Below are 20374 nucleotides of genomic sequence, written 5' to 3' on the forward strand. Positions count from 1 at the left end.
TGGCCCTCCACTGATGTATTTGACCCCTTCCCAGTTGATACCGTGAGTAGATTAATATGTTAATAGCTGAAGATATATGTTATTTTGTCAAACATCTATAAAAAAAGAGTGCTTGTATGCTCAAATTACTAAAAGTACCGTAAACATGACCATGACAAACTTGCCTCTACACTGCTTTGTACATTGTGAGTGAGGTCAGAATTAAGTGCTTAATGACATCAAACGATAAGAAACCTCTATTTTTTTTCTACAGCAAAAAAGCTCAAACCTGAATAGTTACTAGCATCGGTGGAAAGAAGAAGGAATAAAAACAGACAGACATCCCAGCAGCCAAAAGAGAGATGGGGGCGTCACACTAAGATACACTCAGCGGCCATCATATTAGGCACACCTGAGTAGTCTGATGCAATTCAATTTAACAGATCTGCCATAACATTGTACATATTATATTGGGAAGTGTTTCTAATTTGTTTGTCCTTTCCATTTAAAAACAAATGAGGGGGGGAGAAACGCCTCTCCTTTTAATGCAGTCCAATACAAGACCCACTAACTTAAAGGTCCCATGGCATGAAAATTTCACTTTATGAGGTTTTTTAACATTAATATGAGTTCCCCCAGCCAGTGGCTAGAAATGGCGATAGGTGTAAACCGAGCCCTGGGTATCCTGCTCTGCCTTTGAGAAAATGAAAGCTCAGATGAGCCGTTTTGGAATCTGCTTGTTATAAGGTCATAACAAGCAAGGTTACCTCCCCTTTCTCTGCTTTGCCCGCCCAGAGAATTAGGCCAACCCATGAGAGAGAGACATCATGGCTTTCAAACGAGAAAAGTGGCAGTTGGTCAAGACCACACCCCCACCCTTCACCTTGCCCCTCCCACTCTCCTCCTCAATAGCTTCAGACAAAGAAATGGCACATCCTAAGGAAAGCTCATTGTGGGACTGGCTCCAGTGGCTGTAGTTCTGCACCAAAGCTGAATTTCGGGAAAGAGACTTCAGATACAGTATTAGGGGACCACTAAGATCTATATAAAAGCATCCAAAGAGCACCATGTCATGGGACCTTTAATGCTAAAACAAATAATTTAATAACAGTTTCAACAAAAAACGAAATATTATAGGCAACATAAAAGCAGATTGTCTGGCAGAATGTTTGCATTGGGTTGTATTAATCTGTAGAGGTAGAACTAATTAAGTAGGTCACTAATGGGCAATGCTTGTTTTTGTATTTTTGGCCATATTTCTATCAGTTAGTCAGACGTGTCAGGAGTGTAGCCAGATTTTCAATAACTTAGTTTGGAAATAAAATAAGCACATTTAAAACATATTACTACTATACTCCCGGTCTTTATTTGTCTTTTGCAGTTGCTTGTTTTCTCTCAGTCCATCTTTCTCTTCTACCCTCATAGAGCCCTCTCTCCACCATCAGCATTGATTGGAAACTGATGTAGAGGAGTTTCATGCTCTTTGACACTGTGCAACAATCCATGACTCACAAAGCCAGCCGGGAAGGAAGAATAACATACACACACACTCTCAACCCTCAGGCATTCCTTCTCTCCTGGATGAGGTAATTATTGCGAGGGGAGTCTATGCATCGATCGCACATTCAGCACAAGAGCTAACCATACATACATATTGCTCTCTGTATGCATTAGTCAAGGTCCGCACCAGCATAGAAACACAGGAGCTTAATCAATCACCAATGCACATTAAAAAAAGGGGATCTAACAGAGCGCACAGCTCAATGAGCCAAATAGGTAATCTACTACTGACCTTGGATAAAATCCCCACAGGCTGTAAACTATAAATACAGAATCCATTTCCCAAGGTAAAACTGGGAGTAGAATGCACTCAGCAAACCCTCTGATGAGAGGAATTAACAGAGACTGTGAGCAGTGAGTAAGCACAGGGACTGTGTGACGTTGGTGCTCATTTTTAAAACTCAGTACATTGGTTAGATAAGATTCTAAGAAAGACACATAAGCACTGATTTCCTCACATCGTGTACTGTATCTATGGAAACTTAGTGGAGGGTGAACCATGTCTTTCCTTCACTGTTCATCTGATCACTTTCTCAAACTGTGCTGCATAGATGTAATAGGGGTGTAAACAAATGAATATATTATGTGCTCTGAATAGATTTATCGATTTATATTGTTCTACTAACTTCCTGTTCTATTTTATTTAGTCAGTTTAGACTTGAATTGAATAAGCTTTCCTCAGTAGAATAAAATTACCATAGTTTCTTGGGGCGCCTGGGTAGCTCACCTGGTTGAGTGTGCACCCCATATACAGAGGCTCAGTCCTTGTCGCAGCGGCCGCAGGTTCAGTTCTGACCTGCGGCCCTTTGCTGCATGTCAATCTGTCCTATAAATTAAAGCAATAAAAGCCCAAAAAATAATCTTAAAAAAAAAGTATTGTATTGTCCTGGCAGACACTAGCCCCATTATATTTCTACTCCAGGGTAATATTTCAAGAACTCCAGAAAAAAGCATGCCAATTTGTTCAAAGGTTTTGTGAAACAGTGTGACAGTACTCTACTGGTGTTTGATTAAAATGACTTATCAATAATATGCATGATCTATCTCTCAGTAGCAAAGTCGGAAGTAGTGGAACATTGTGAAATGAACAGGTTTGTGGGAATAAATGGCTACTTATAAGGCACAAATGTATCTCCTTGAAGGCATTCATGGACACTGTAACCGGCAGCCACAGACCGGTCTGCAATATAACCCTATGGGGCAAATGTACATCGTCAATTTGGTCCACTAAAGGTATTTTTTTTGTCACTGATTAGTAGTCTAAGTGTCTGACAACATTATGGAAGGGATCGCTACAGATAAAAACCTTTTTAAAACCTCTTTAAGACTTTTCTGTTCAACCAGAAACAGCTCTGAGGTTGCTAACGCTAAATCCACCAGACTAACAATCCATTAGCGTGTATAGAGCCAACATATTTTCACATGTAAATCGGTAAACTATATGTTTATTTCAACCAAAACTAGAGTTGTGATGGTTGGAAAAATGGAAAGACGACCCCAAACTGCTTTTCATAGTTTTATTTTGTTTCTGTCGACTTTGAATGAAGTGTATTTTAAGATGCTAAAATTACTGTTTATTTACATAGTCTGGTGGCTTTAGCAAACGCAATTTCACGGATGTTTTTATGTTTAAAAAAGGGTCTTACTATTTAACAGAAAGGTTGACCTCTTTAGAAATCCTTTCCATACTGTTGTCAGAAACTTAGAATATTAATCTGAGCCTGTCAATGGCAAAACGAGCACCTCTGTGAACGTAAATACAAGCTGCACAATTGCCCTATTAACTTACATTGTAGCTTGTTTCGCCGCTGAAAAATAGGGTCCAGGTTGAAAAAAACGGTAGTTACTCTTTAAGTGCTTGTTGAATAGTCTGCTTTGAAAAGTTACAATTACACGTCAGGGAGGAGGTGTGGTGGATGGTTGAACATACAAAGTGTGTTACTTTGATTTAGGACATTTGCATCCCTACCATCTCCTACAGTCAGCATTGATTTATTTTAACCACGGCCAGAATCTTTCCCTTACCTTGACCAAATGATCTCAGGCCAACAAATGTACCCCTAAACCATTATAATGCCGTCATTTATTACTTTCCTTTAACAGCGAAAGTGAAAAAAATTAAAATAAAGAGTGATTCCAGCTGCATTTCATGTTCAGATCTGTTTGTCAATTTTAGGCCTTTTTAAATTGATACCTTACATATAAGTGCAATAAGAGAGGCTTCTGTGAAACCATCTAAACAGTTGTGCATGAGAGAACTGAATAATTGTGGAACAAAATGTGTATGAGGTGTCTTGGAAATGACTAAAATATGTCATGTTAACGGAAATGTGTCCTAACATAGATCATAAGATTATGCAATCCTAAAGGGGAGTGTGTGTTAGGGGGTGATGCATTAATATTCCAGATCATCATCAGGCTCTTTGCCTGTAGCACGAGAAGTAAGATTAGTCATAAGAGACACAGATAGGATTGAGAATTATTTGGTTCACCACCCCATCACCAGAACGGAACTAAATGTGAAAAAAAAGCTGTTTTATAAATGAGAGTAAGAGCATCTGATTTTATATCCATAAGATTTTATCAGGAAAAAATTTAACATCCTCCAGCAGACTGCTAGATTAAATCGTTGCTGATCTCTGTGTATGCTTGTGCAGTAACATGTGGGTGAAACCTGCACTGAGACCTTGTCTCAAACAAGACAATCCATATGGAAAAAGGTGATAAAGTAATAAACACAAACACGGAACATATGTATGTATCACTAAACAACCAGCAACTGCAAAACTGCCCTTCTGTCATTCTCACACACTCTCTGACTTTAACGTTTGTCAGACTTTTTTTTGTTGTTGCTTACTATAGCCTTTATGCACCAATGTCAAAGTCCTGCGCTTGTGATAGGCATGCAGTAGAAAAAGGTAGCACTTCATTCAATCGAAAAATCCAGGCAGCAATTACATTTCAGTCAAAACGTATTTGGCATACAAATTAGCAGTGTATGTGTGTAATTTCTAGGGGACAGGTTGGTATTTCTAGACCCATTTTTATGGTGCTTTTCACTAATTAACTATTTATTTTGGTGGTGGCACACAAAAAGGTAAACAACATTAAAGCTACAAGCAACCCAAAAAGGCTCTATTCAACGAGAACACCTGATACGGTAAATGCATACTAAAATGAATACATAAACTTCAAAAGAAGTTGATTACTCACACTTTTTCTTAAGTATCTTAGATTATCCTTGTGCAAACGCAAGCAATGACAGGCCAAGCCTGTGTGACCTGTAAAACAGATGAGACATGATTCATTTAAGACCTAAAGGATTCCACGCCCACTCTAATGTCCCTCTCACCAAGTACCAATGCTACATACTTGTACTTTTCTCTCTTTTCCTCCTGCCACATATTTCATCTACTCGCGCTATTTCTATACTCCATCTCCCCTTCCCCTGTACCAATACTTTTATTCTTACATTCCCTCACTGTTCTCTCTCCTTATACTGCTTGCTGACACCCACACCGTCAATGTCAGGGAGTCAATTCAAGACAGTGAAAGACCTGGGAGGGGAGTACATGAGCTAAGATGTGTGACTAGTGTGCAAATAAGCAAGAAAGGAGAGAGCTTGAAAATATATTAATAAAAATAAATGTCATGAGCACTTTGCTTTCTTTTTCTTATTTTTCAGAGCCAATTATTAAAAAAGCATGCGTGCAAGCATTTTGGGTAAATAGTATGGGTTAAACATTTGCCCTGCAATCAAAGTTCTGACTTATCAAAGAAGATACTAGCAGCAGAAATCTTGGAGAATGTCTTATATAGTAGGTTATTAGTCAAATGTCCTTCCCAGTAAGATGCGAGTGTGGGAGAATTAGGCCAGTTACATGCTTTAGCCGAACATCAAAGCAGCAGATCAAACAGAGAGTACATCATGTACTGTAATGTCTTAACTGGCATTCAAGTATTTCTACCTCCACTTGATTTAAAGCAGATGTTTCCAGTGTTTTGTCTCTCAATTTCACTAACCAATTCACACATACTCAGGCACCAATGACAGCGAGATTCCTTGCATGGCACTGGCATAGCAATCAGCAGTGTCTTGGGCAATTCACTGAATGGTGTTTCACATGATTTCTGACACAATGAAGGTTTCTTTTTTATTTTAATTTTTTTTTTTTATTCCTCACCCAGTCCACATTTCCCCAATCTCTACAATGGAGATAGTGGGTAAGTTCAATATGTTTGAAGCAAAGACAGTTATTAGGATGAGTCATCCAAGCTGTCTAAAGGCAAAAGTGTTCAAACCTCTTCCTAATGGCCACATTCAAATATGGGGCGAAACGCCTTAATCGAACTTCCCACCCTGTCCTGCTTTGACTCTTGAGTCACAGCCGCCCCCAATCAAGTGAGGCAAAACACGTACATGATGGAAGTTCCTTCCCCAGGCTATTTTGCAGTGGCACTGTGGCTCCGTCCGTTGCTTAGCACCGCCTAAGACGATTGTGATTGGTTTAAAGAAATGCCAATAAACCAGAGCACGTTCTTTCTCCAGTTTCGGAATGCTGTGCACGCCCACAACCCCCTTCGCAGTGCTGTGGAGGAAGGTCTGGCAAAGTGAGACTAAGGTTAGTAGAACAAGTGGAAAAACCAACAAAGAGTTGAGGTTTGTAATAACCACAGTGCTGGCATCATCCATTATGTTGCTGATACTGTCAAGACCTGACTCAACTAACTGCCCGTCATGTTTGGGCATTGAACCTCAGCCAAAGCGGTTTAGTAGTCACTGACCAGTCTCTCCGAATATATCTCAGGATGAGTCAGGACTGCATGTCTCACATCTAAAGAGACAAGTAGGTTTTTCTCTTTGTTAACTGACTCATTTTGACCAACACTGTTAGCTAATAGGCCAGTGGCCAGTCCATTTATCAGGGAGTCAAGCTGTTTTTGAATGGAGCCTGCTCTCCTCATGCAGTGAGACTTGTCAGCCCTGCTCTGTGTTCACCCTCTGCTCTGTGAAATATGGTATGACAGGAACTGCAGATGTTTTAAACCCGAGTTGGTGACCCTACTTATACAAGAAAGGAATATGGATTTTGACTTGAGGCTTAAGACTCAGCAGAAAACATGTTTGTGTAACGCCACATGAGGAATGGTCTTTGGTAGAATGTATACTTGAATTTATGTAACTTGAAGCTCCAACAACATTCATATTTCAGCTTCTTAATTTTTTTCCCAATGGTGCTGATAAGAAAATGCTTCAATTTATCGACAGATAATATTGTATTATGGGATACTGTGTGTTTTGCAGTACAAAGGTATGTCGATATCTGAATCTAAATGTTTTACTGTACTCATGAGGCTGACATTTTAGTGCCTTTACTGGAATCTCAAGGCGGTGAAGTGAAAATCTCAAAGATTATCACACTATCAAAGCAAATCTAAATGCCCTGTAATCCTGGTTCAGTGATAAAATGCCAATGCAGTGCAGAGTGCTCCCTTCCTGGCTTCAGCTGCTGAGCTCCTGACAGCTCTCCTGTCAGCAGAAGAGGCCCTCACACTGGCTAGCAGCATAATTTGATGCTTCCACATGCACCTCTGCTCTATTTTTGTCACATAAAGTGAAAAGTCACAGAGACACACTTAAAAAATATGTAGTACCCTGACATGTGTTGACAAATAATAATTTTAAAGTGTTTAAATATGAGGTTAAAAAAGTCAGAATTTGTTTCTTTGCAGATTTGTTGCCATCATTGTCATGTTTTACAGACATACAGTAAATCCAGAAATTCTTTTTGAATCATAATTTTGATTCATCATTTTATAATTTCCCTTAACGGGTAACTATTATATAGCATTTGCAGGGTTTTACTTGTGCTTTGTGTTTGTATTAGACCATGTTTACATGCTTTAATGTTAAAAAACACTTTATTTTTCTCCTACTGCCCATAGCTGCTGCACCTGTATTCACCCTCTGTATGAGATGCTCTGTAGGAGCACCTGTCTCTTTAAGCCCCCTTCCCGACAAAGCCCAGTCTGCTCTGATTGGCCAGAGTGTTCCTGGAATCTGAGCTCCGCCGCAGCCTCGCTGTTGTTTCACTAGTTGAAGCTGGAGCTACTGCAATGGAGTATAACGTTATAGCAGGGCTTTGTACCATGAAAAATAAAGGCTTCTAAACCAAATATTATACGACCTGACATGTCCCAGCAGTAATTTGACCCTGAAACTGGGGAGAAATTACCAGTATTGGCCGCCAAACGGACAAAGCTCGATCCATAACGAGAGTGAATCTGGGTGGCTTTCACTCACTAGCGAGCCTTGATGGAAAGGATGTGGCTCTTACCACATTGGAGATAGACAAAGAAAATTAAAGTTTAAACGCATCTTGTGCGATAATACAACAATCAATCAATCTAATTTCTCTTATTTTGTTTTCCCTACAACAACCAATACCTATGAAATCCAATAGTTCTCTATGTTGGTTGTTAATGTGAAATAGTCTCCATGTTGTTAATTTTCACTGAAAACTTAAAACTGAGCAATTCTGCAGCATTTTGCCATTCTGTGGGGGTTGAGGGCTGCCTTATCTTTTTCCATTCAGCCCATGTCACTTTAGAATCCCCTCTAGACAGGCCTGGGTCTATTGTACGCCATAAAAGCCCGCTTTTATTTTCTTCAAACCATTATTTTCAAGTTGTATTTCCTTGAATAGACATTCTGCAGCGACAGCGGCGATAAGATTAAGTACACAGAAACACACACATTGCATGTCTCTTGGCCTGCTGAGCTACCACGACAGCCAGAAGCCACATTTTAGTCAAAATCAGCATCTTCCAAACTGCTTTTTCCCCTGCTGTGCGTACATGACGTAAAGGAGATCTTTTAAAGGAAGCCCTGGGCTTTATGGTGACAAACCCAATTAGCGTAAAAGCCACGTACATGCAATTGCATGGGAATGAATCCCAGCTCATTTTATTCTGTCACAGCTTTCTCGCTTTCCTTTTTTTGTCCGTTTCTACAGTAAAAAAAACATCACAGAAAGATAAAGTAAAACATTCAAAGGGGGCAGTCCAACCTGCTGTCATTTGAAGTTAGAAGATATGTATTTAAAGGCAAATAAAACATGTTCAAGAATTCATAAATAAGTTGTAACTTGGTTTAAGGGCCAATGACTGATACTCATATTTTAGACCTACAGTCTATTTAATTTTCTAACCATTAAATTTGACTATTTGGACACCATAAATACACACAAAGTACTTTCTCAAGATTATCTCCTATTTCAGCAGTAAGATCATTTATACATGGTTTAGTTGCCAAAAGAAGATAACATAAAAAGAATCTAAAGTGTGGCACATTTAGCAAGAATTCAGTCATTTTTATAAACATTTTGCTCTATTTGAACTAACTGCTTTTACAACATTGGCTAAGAAACATTTTGCAGATTTTATTGTAATATGGACATTTCTTCAATGAGGCAACATTAGGTTTACCCAAATAGGTTATCTAATAAAGCAAATAGTCAAATACTATATATTATAGTTTTTTAGAAGAAATGGTGGACCGATAAAAACTAACATACATACATACATTTTCCACTACACGCACTGATGTATACCATCGCATTCAGTGTGAAGCAGATGCACCAATATGTGTCACATTTTGATAACGTGTGTAAATTCCATTCAGCGTAACTCTGTCAAAAATAGAAACAGTACTGCCGCCTTCATAAATATTAAATGTCACTAAATGTCACAAATACGGTTGACTTTCAAACATCTTATGGTAGTGCGTGTGTGTGTGCGTGCGTGCGTGCGTGCATGTGTGCGTGTGAGCGTGCGTGCGTGCGTTTTAAGAAGCTCTGTAGGGGTTGTATTTGCTTTGGACCTTAGGAGGCCAAAACATCAATGATGACTGTGGTGATTAGGAGCTCATTAGCCACAAGCTACAGAATGGTGGATAAAGGCATACTGTTGAATTATTTACACAACCAGACCATACAGTGTACTGACCCAAGCCAAGCTGAACCTCATACAATGAAGGGATTTAAAAAAAAAAAAAACATCAACCAGGTTTGGGGAAGACTGCCTCATTAACCCCCCTGATGTCCTCGGGTCAAATTTGACCCAATTTCAAAAAGTTTCTATCAGAAATTTGGGTTTCTTTTAACCAAATTGTCACAAAAAAATTAAACATGACAAAACATCAGGAAAAGCGGAAAAACGTGTCAAAAAAGACCACTAAAATGTTGACTTTTTATTTATTTTGACCCAGAAAATCTAAATTGCATGGTCGACGGGAGTTAAGTGATGAGAAGGGGACACCAAACCATCCATGTTCACTATGCTACTGCCGCTACTTGAACTGATAACAAATATTTATATTTAACCAACACTACAAAAGATGCTATAAACAAAAATTACACATACAGTAGTAGCTTTAATCAAGGAAAAAAAAAGGTGCAACCATATAACTTACTTATAACAGAGACTTCAAAAATTAATGAAGGATCGCCTACTGGCCCCTTTGCTATATATGTTTTTCAAATGATCCAAGGTAATACTGACAGAATATAGATGTACATAAGTGTCTCTCTTTCACAGCTAGAAATGAGAGCGCTACAAAATGAGTGGATTTAATTAAGAGCTACCTCATGGTAAGTGACTTTGACAAGATGGTGAAGGCTCTGGGAGTTAAAAAGTACAGTTGAGCTTAACTCTGCTCCTTATGCATGCTACCATACAAATTCACAAGATTGTAGAGACTGTATTTGGGTTTTAATGCACTGGATTGTATTTAAAGGAGAGAATGTACACAACGAAATTATCTATCAAAATCGTCCCATGAAGTGTGATGTGTTGGGGTCTGTGAGGTGCAAACATTTTTACACCCCCTGAACTAATTGCCTTAGCTTTATCTTCAAGTGAAGTCCCATCTCTAAAATTAGCCTCATGTAGAAAAGGTCAAGTGTGTCTAATTAGCTCTGTGAAGATGATGTGACTCCATGGCGCTAATTGCTATTGGCCAGCAAAGAGATGCCATATTGACAACTGGAGAGTTAAGGAGACGTGCTGCTATTGGCAACACCGTTGCCTGTCTTCCTGCAGAGCTCTCTGCCTTTTCCAACTATTGACTGAGAATATTCTTCATCCTTAAATCATCCTGCTTATACATCATTACCAACAGGGATCAATCACTGATTATTAAATGAAATGTCCATTAAGGCTGAGGGTATTTCCATACCGGGCAGCAGGCCAGGGAGTGATGCCGGAGGCTGCAGCAGCAGAACAGAGACTGAAATGAGGCTAAATCAGGCCACGCCACCGTTTCATACGCAGCCACTGCCTGTGAAGTTGAAGCTCTTTTTTCTTTTTTAAAGACAGAAATCGCTTGACGTTTCCTTGACTTGACAAGCACCAGCATGTGGGCTTGGGGAACACAAACACACACACACACACACACACACACACACACTTATACTCACACTCACGAAGCAAGCAACATCTCCCAACCATACACATTCACATGCTTACATATTCATGAATAGGATTGTACGGTGACACACCCAAACATTTTCTTCTCTCATCTCTCTTACTCGCTGTCATTTTATGTGACTCACTCATTTCTTGTTTCTAATCCAATCTATCCCACTCTCTCTGTCGCCCAGTCTCATTCACTCTGTCCTACAATCAAATCTTCCCATGAGAAATTTAACAGAATACACACTTTCCCTTGTTCAGAAGAATTGGAGTCAAAAACATGTTTACACATTTTTTTGATGTGAAGCAGCCCTGGAATAAAATGCAACAATTTCCACATGCCTGTCCAACATTTAGTATTCCACTACTATGACTGAAAAGCTTCTACCAACACAATCCATCTAAGTGGTTTATGATCTAGTGCCTATACCAGCAGAACATCATTCATCAAAAAGCATTAACAATCTGGTAGTCTGGATCAACGGAAGTACATTTCCAGGATACTTGCCTGAGGAAGCGGAGTGTGTTGTCGTTCTCAAAATCCCTTCACTTCGGGAAACAACAACAAACTTTAAGCTAGCAAGCCTTACGCTGAAAATAGCAAGTTTTGAAGTAAATTTGGATCGTGCAACAAGGCAGACCTGCTTGGTTTTTTCGGGAAATGGTTGTAAAGATTTACAAAGAATATGTTTACAGAATTTAATATCTAACTGGAACATTTTGGGACTGATTGGTGGGGATTTGCTGTAGATGAAGTACACACAGCGATACACTGGTAAGAGCAAATTATGTTTAACCATGTATCCAGCTAATTTGTATAGCTCCCATTACTGTATTGTGTGAACAATGACATTTATCTATGTTTCACGGGTAATTAACTCGTAATAAGCTCCCATTACGGTATTGTGTGAACAGTTAACTTTATTTAATATTGTATGTGGCGTTCTCTTTAGCGGGATGCAAATGTTCCATCAAAACAAGTTCCTTCCTGAGACTATTTTGCAGAGCTACTGTCGCTGCGTCAGGAGCTTAGCGCCGCCAAAGACGAATGTTTTAACATGAATCCAACATATTATTAGCAAATATAAATCCCCACTGATGATAATCTTACTGGCCTATAGGTAAGGTAGTCACTAAGGCCATCCACAGATACAGTTCATCCTAAGGATTCACTGTGCCACATGTATGTTGAACATTAAAACATGATTTATAATTTATATGCCAACAATTATTATTTTAATAGCTTAGCATTTTATGCACTAAAAAGGTATGTACAAAGGCTTTAGGCCACCATACACGTTATTGTAGGCCCAGTTTAATATGCAACTTAATTTTTTACAATATATGTAAGTAGGGGGTCCCTGATCCAACTCTCTTTCAGTTAAGGGGTCCTTGGCTTAAAAAACGTCGAAGATCTCTGATCTAAAGCAATGAAATGTCTGGAACATTGTGGAAAAAATCTAATTGAATGTGAGGGCTATTAAGAAGGAAAAAAAATGGAGCAAAATAGAGATGAGAGACAAGTGGTGTCAAACAGTGCCGTCTTTACATCATGGGGAATAAGAAACAGATGACACACTGGAAGGAAACATATGATCAGCTTCCAATTAAACATATTTTTGATGATAACGGCAAAATTAAATAAAAACTTCCTCAAAAATGTTTTTACGCTCGCTTGAGGTGGTTGTTTGCCTTTTCAAAAAAGAGTTAATGTGCAAAATAGGAGATGGAAACAGCTGTGCCGAATAAGTTGTGACATAGCAAAAAAAGCTTAGTGGACCTTGTGCGTGTGTGTGTTTTTTTTTATTTTTTTGCCAATATGCTATTTTTATGTAGGAATAACCTTTTACCTGTAAAACTTGATATTTGAATACCCTCTTTTATATCAACATTTACATCATTACAAAAGGGCTAATTTATCATTTTGACCTCATAGTAATTTTTTTAATTTTAAATCCATTATGTGATGCTGCACATATTAAATATATTATTATGTGTGTACAATGTGTGTGTGTACAATGTGTGTGTGTGTGTGTGTGTGTGTGTGTGTGTGTGTGTGTGTGTGTGTGTGTGTGTGTGTGTGTGTGTGTGTGTGTGTGTGTGTGTGTGTGTGTGTGTGTGTGTGTGTGTGTGTGTGTGTGTGTGTGTGTGTGTGTGTGTGTGTGTGTTTGCAGCTTACATGCGTTATGCATCTGCGAACATCTGAATTTCAAGCAAATGCCTATGTTTGTGTGCATGTAGAAACCTATGTATTCCTTTGAATTTAGTGTGAGGATGTTTGTATGTGCAAATGTATCTATGTATATATCCATTTGTGTGTGCATATGTGTGAAACAAACTCCATCCAAATCAGCTTCAGCTTGATCTCTGCTCCTCTGGGGGCTCTCCAGCTGACGTGAAAAGGGAGGGGATCGCCAAAGAGACTGCGGCCCAGAACAGGGCCTCCTCGCTGGGGGAGAGGCGCGTTCAAAGGGCTCGTTGCTGGCCCCAACGGGACTGGCAAACACAGCTCATTTGCCACTGCAATTCTATTTTCACATCATTTCAATTTCAAAGAGCCTTCTGGCTGCATTTGCATTTGGCGCGAATAAAAGAAGAGTTAGTGAAGGGGTGGAAGGGTAGAACAAGAAGGAAAGGGTGGAAGAAAAAGAAGAGCAATGAGTTTTTACTTTGTGCTGATACTGCCTGGATTTGGCTGTTGTTTGGCTGTTCTAAAATTAGTGACAGAAGCTTATACCCATGCAGTCATCCTGCACTGTAACTCAGCCAGTTGGTTTATTTTATTTATTTATTAATTATCTACTGTCCTCTTTGTCAACTATAGCATCATCATCATCTATGATCAGTGTTTAGAGCTGCCAGATTGCCAGTCCGCCTAAGGTATATATATATATATATATATATATATATATATATATATATATATATATATATATACTTCTTATTATTACTTGTACTCTATTTATATTTTTCTTATAACATTTTGGTTGCTAGTGATCACCCAGCTTCATCAAAAAGCCTATCTTTTAAATTAGCAAACATTCACCTAATGTAGCTAATGTGTGATTTAGGATTAAGCACTTCTGACCACTGGAAGCCAGGGGCACTTTAACATATGCAGTCCAACTTACATGCAAAAAATATAGTGAACTGGCTACAGAGAAGTATATTATGCCACAGAGGTGTTTTAAGAAGCTTGGCTGTGAGATGGGTCAACAGGAATGCAACTGTGGGAGCTATTGAGGGGAGTGGTGCTGATGTTGGGAGGGAGAAAAATCTTGCAGTGCCAGTGAGAATAACTCAAAAAATCTAGTTTAAGATTATTCTACTGTGGCTATCCATCCTCCAAGGTAGATGGTGCTTTTAATACGACTTTAAATAATACTCAAACTGAAAGCCTAGGGAAATAATGAAGAGTGAAATTTATCACATCAATAAAACAAGTCCAAGTGATCAACAGACTGCAGAGTATTGGTTCTACACCAACACTTTCTGGAATGCAAAAGCTCCATTTGAACTTTTATCTTTTCAATGATATTAAATAAACTATTCACATCTGGGTATACACTATTTGTAAGTGCTAGCACTGGTCTAGCTCTAAATACCTTGAACTTACTTGTCACATTGAATTGCACAAGTGTAATTCCAATCAAATTAGATATAGAAAATATGTTGACAACATAATTGTGTACCACCAACACATTCACACTCCCATCGCGTAAAATACGGACACTTTGTCAGGTGCCTTTGGCGTTGTTATTGACGCTAAAAGTCTCCTTTAGCGTGGGACACAAACCCCGGTCTCCTGGGTGAAAGTCCTGTGTTGTCTGACCACCCCAACCAACCTCCCTACGCAGAATTTCGAACTTTCACATCACTCGCTACCATTGTCGTTCTTAATACTACGTCATCTTCAAGCGCCCGGTGCGTTCTACACACACGCTGAAGGGTGCTTTTTGCGTCGTATCTTACCCTGACAGCCACTGCCCAAGTGTCTGTATTTTACGAGTTTGGAGTGAGAACAGGTTGGTACGACAACAACTAAAAAAATATTTTCTCACAGTATAGTCCAATAATCATGAAGTGAGAAGTATCTCTGTGATATCGTTTGAAATTTTTTTTTCAAAAAGATATCCTACCATACTGCAATATGATGTTATCAGACTGTCAGTGACATTGACTTTGTCGACCTTTTGGTATCTGCATGTATCTGCTGTACTGCATGTTTTATCCACGTACGTTTGCATACATCTGTGTATCTTTCCTGTCTCTGTCTTCCTGTCTTCCCTCCTCTCTCCCTCACTGCACCAGTAAAGCAGATGCCTTTGATGCCATGCTACAAATCACACACTTAGCTTTTCATCAATATTTCATCAATCCATCCCAGGCACGGCACTTTCTAGTTCTCTAAATCACCACTGGGTTGGGGGTGTGGGTTCAATGAGGACTTTGGAAGTCATTTGCCTCGCAGTAAAAAGAAAGACCAGAGCAGGTTGGGGTCGAACTGTTGGACTGGGAGGGTTCGGGCAGTGGATAGGGTTTGACATGCATGGTCGCCAAAAGTATATTAAAAAGTTTTGTTTTCAAATCCTTCATGACACAGTGAGCCAACAACCACTCAGCCAAATAGCATGGTGCTGATAGGTAATATACAGCAAATGTTGAATAAAGTAAACATTCACACATGGCTAAAGTAAATGGCTATAAGTAAGATAAGACTGATTTTTCTTAAGGTAAAAGCTAAACAGAGAGGCTACCTGCCTGACATTTTTATAAATGTTTTATAAATATAGATTTTGAGCAGTGGAGGTGCAGGGGAGCTGCACATCAGCATAAAAAGACTCAAGTGATGTCAAAGGGGTAGAGAGAGCAGATCACCCTCTTCTGAACACCAGGGTTACGCTAACTTTATCACAGGGAAGTGAAATACTTAAATGTTGATGATGATATTCTATATTTTTCTTATTGTCAAAAAATACCATAAAAGGACTAACAACAGTACTAACTATTATGTGTCCAAAGCCTTTGCCAAAAACTATTAAAAAACAAATTAGTTGCAATAGTTAACATGTCCTATCATTACCATGATCACACACACTGCAACATATTTTGAGTCAATACTACATACACTTTCCTGCTGGATATTCTCACCAAATACCAAATGTGTATTCATCCGCAGCTAAAAGATAGTCTCCAACAAATGCACTATGTTTTCCTTTTTTGAGTCGCGTTTGCTTACCTACAGTGGCCAGCTGTTTTAAGAAATTACTGAGCCAAAAAATTTAATATATATCCATGACCCGGTTTTAAAGATTTACATTTCCATTAGGAACCAATGAGCTTTAGTCTGAGAGCCACAGACAGGGTAGAGAAGTCTGAAAATACTGTGAGAAGGACTAACACATTGTTGGTTTTGGTTAACAATAACAAATGTATTTAATATTGGCAGCCTTAATCTTTAAAGTGAAACAACGAGGAACTGCAAATGGGATGAAGCCACAGACTGGCCAAGTTAATCCAACTAACTCAAGTCAGCCAACAGAACAGAACAGAAAGACATACTAATTCATTTTCAGCGCTGCATCAATTTATCAACTTCTGTGAGCATGCCGGTTTTTCAGTCCTGAAGACCTTTACATTTCATTAAATTTAACTGGTAAAAATGAAAATGTATCCCAGTGAACGGCCCATTGCAGCAGGATAATGTTGAAGGGAACAACAAGGAAAAATCGGATCCAAATAAAGCTAATGGGGAATTCAAAGACATACTTAGCTGACAACTAAAGTAATTGGACATATAAGATGTAAAACTAATTCCAGCATTAAAAGGCAAATTACAGTAGTAGTTGTGTACTGCCCTCATACCACCACTGACATCATATTTCAATGCAAGCACATTGCTGTTATTATTTTTTCTTCCTGCAATTAATGAATTCCATTTCTATTCCATTTGTCTTATAAAAAAAGTAAAAAAAGCGCCTATTGGCACATCCCTTGTTGAAGGCTTAAATCTAAACTTAGGAGCAGGAGACATTACCAAAGCAAAGCAGGAAACACCCTGCAGGAACAATTCACATCCTTTTCTTCCTCACTTGTTCTCTGTATTTTTAAAACAGGAAGGGTTAGGAGAGAGGAGGGAAGGGGGGATAATGAGGCAGACAGAAATGGAGAAGAGATAGCTTTAAATGTGATAAAGTCAAAGAGAGGAAGATATTTTCTTGTTATGACAAATAGACAAGAAGCATAAAGGACCAACACAAAACTAGTTTAGCTGCTTTTATCTGCACTGCCACAGTTTAGGGGGTTGAATGTTGATTTACCATTGTCTGCTGTTTGTTGTTTAGTCAAGCAACTGCTCATCATTCCTTCTTTGATACATGTGTTACAGCAGAAGACTGGCAGGTTGAATAGGATGCATTTCTCTACAAGTCTGTAAAGAAGCTTAAAAAATGTGCATGTACATTGTGTGAGTTTTTACCAAAAACTCTGCACTTCCTGCGACTATCATAGCTCCATTAAATGGAGCATTTAAGGGATTCCACAGGTGTAGCTAATAAACTGCCAACTGAGTGCACTTGTGATATGAAAGTGATCTGATAAGCTATATATTTGACAACTGTAAGCTAGCCTTGATATTTATACATTAGTTCCAGTCAACAGTTAAACAAACCACTGATCTAAATCACACATTCAATATAACATGCAGGTAACCACAGCAAGAATGCAGTACTGACTTGTAACTCCTTATCACAAGGTGCATGTTGTGAGTTTAGTTCGAGTGGTTTTCCTTCTTGAATCATTTTAGAGGCCTAAAAAGGTAAAACAGTATTTCACAAGAAGTAAGGATTAGACAAAAGTCTGAAAAAAAAACTAAATTGTGCAGTTGAATTAGAAGAATGAAAATGAGTAGAGTTCAAAAAAATTATAGGGAGAGTAGATAGTAGAGAGTTCTGTATGCACTTGATGTCATTATACACAGTCACTCCCCGTGTGAGGCAAATGTGTAACAGTCAGCATTGGCCACTGATGCATTCACATGGAAAAACATGGGAAATACTGCTAAAATGGTAAATCAACTGCACAAACACATTTTTAAAGAATTGAGGCAGAAGTTTGTATACACTACTGAAGGGTAAAGAGAAGCGAAACAATGTGAAGCAGCATTTTCTAACAGTTTCCCAAAAACATGAAGATATTTATAAATATGTAAATACATAACTTTTTCTCTGTGCCTGTGATTTTGATCAGAAAGACAAATCCTGCTTTAGGACTTCCCTGGTGTGAAGCTGCATACAGTATATAATACTGATATGTGTAACAAAACTAACAGGAGAGATAAGGAGATGTCAACACTGTACGCCTACTGCATCCTACGAAACCGTTAAAACTAAATAAGTGAAAACACTCATGTGGGTGGACCATGGCTATAGGTGCCTTAATCATTAATTATTTTTATTCCAGCTATAAGGGATAATGGAAATAGTGTTGTTCCTCCCTTTCAGCTCTAACCTATGGACTCTTTTGAAATACATTTTATCTCAAGTAATGTATTCAAAGACTGCTTTGTTCAGAAAACTGAACAAACTGTGTACCACACTCAATTAGCTGTTGGTCAAGTGTGAAGCACCTGTGAAATGAATCCAAGTGTTTGCAATTCTGCTTATTATTCAGTCAGTAATGTTAGTGTGCAGCCATTATTCTTCTGTGTAATAGGTGCACTGGCTGAATGACAAATCTGGCTCATCTATCTTCAGACACGCACCAAGGCCTTGGCAGCACAGCACTATCTCCTCAACAATCCACAGATAGGACAAAGTGTGTCAAGGAATCAGATACATTTTAGTTAAAGAAGCTGCTGTACAGAGATTTCCAGCTGACTTTTAGTATCTTTTCATTTATCCACTTCCATGGCACGTACTTTTTTCCACACAAGAAATGAATGCTGATCTTGAATTTCCCTAGCAGCTCCCTGAAGGCAGAGTAAGGCAGGTCTTACACAAACTCCTCCCACACCACACAAGTCAGATCTGCTGTCAAACAATAAGAAAATATCAAAAAGCTGTGGTCAAGGATGACCATCTTGTTACTGATGGTTAATCCAAGACAAATATCACCAACAATAAAGCAGTCTAATCCATCCTCCTCATTCCTTTCTGCCACTGGCTCACTTCTCTGTGAGTAATGGTTGGTGCTGTTAATCTTAGTGGTTTGGGTAGAAAATGCTACAGCGCAACCCAAAGCCCAATCAATGCCCTCTGTTTGCATAGCAGTCAATAGCGTCAGCAGTAAGGCCTGGCTAATTGATCTCCTCCTACTTTTAAACTGATCCCTGGCTTAATGAGTGCCACCTCTTCAAGCAACAATCCCAAATCAATCAAATAACACTTTCAAAAGATAGTCTGTTTTTAGATTACTAGGTATTTGCTAGGAATTGCAACTATTTGGTGGAATCCACTGGGTTATACTCTTACTGTACAGTGTAACCTGGCTTCTGTTGTTCTTTTACTTAGTCCATTTTTATTTCCCATTGTACTCAGCCCACAATTCCAGCCACCCTGGACTCCTTACAATTTTGACAGAAGCTGTCCACCAACGATGCTGTCAAAGTCGCCATTCACCCTCACACATCTTGAGGGCAAGGACACATGTTAGAATTCTATTTATTGACTACAGTTCGGCAATACAGCCATACCATACAAGCTCTCTGAAAACCTCCTCACCCTGGGACTGACACCCTCCCTCTGTAACTGGGTGCTGAACTCAGTTAGAGTTGGACAACAGACATCTGACATCAGGACTGTAAGCACAGGGACCCCACAGAGTTGTGTGCTGAGTCTGCTGCTGTTACTGAATAAAAAAAAAAAAAAAAAAAAAAAAACGAAAGGAAAGGAAAAAAAAAAAAAAAATTGCGCCTGGAATGACTACACCAGACAAGCTCTATCACTCTGCACCCATGGGCTGCACCAGACCATAGACTGTAATGCACCTGCATTCTTTTTTTGTGCAAACGTATCCAGCTTCTTCTTGTCTGGTTGCAAGTTGCAATTAATAAGATGTAGAAGAAGAACTGCAATGTGTCGGACCCATGGTCAGACCAAGGGGGTAAGCTTCGCTTCAGAACTCAAACCTCCTATGGCGCCATTTTGATGCTACAAAGCGATCACCTCCCGTTAGCATTCCACTGACTGCCATTCATTTTGACGTCACTTTGACAGCGAATAACTTTACATCTGAAGCATTTAAAGACTCTATTTGTCCATTGTTTATTTCTAAAGAAACATGACAATGTATAAAAGGCTTCATTACCTTGTACCTCACGTTATGGCTCCGTAGCAGATGTTTTTGTAAAAATAGGCTAATG

At 39.0% G+C, this 20374-nt stretch overlaps 1 protein-coding gene across 5 annotated transcripts in view; it reads right to left on the minus strand.

The window, feature by feature from the left end:
• The window catches only part of nlgn1 (neuroligin 1), a 341839-nt gene that overhangs the window by 229389 nt on the left and 92076 nt on the right, over window positions 1-20374 (minus strand). The window contains exon 3 of one of the 5 annotated variants that reach the window (XM_028588142.1): window positions 8944-9001. The exons of the other annotated variants lie outside the window; for them this stretch is intronic. Within the exon in view, the coding sequence (XP_028443943.1) occupies window positions 8944-9001 (58 nt within the window). The remainder of the gene's footprint in view (window positions 1-8943; window positions 9002-20374) is intronic. 5 annotated transcript variants of the gene reach the window in all.

This window comes from Perca flavescens, chromosome 9 (assembly GCF_004354835.1).
Source record: "Perca flavescens isolate YP-PL-M2 chromosome 9, PFLA_1.0, whole genome shotgun sequence".
Classification (NCBI taxonomy): domain Eukaryota; kingdom Metazoa; phylum Chordata; class Actinopteri; order Perciformes; family Percidae; genus Perca; species Perca flavescens.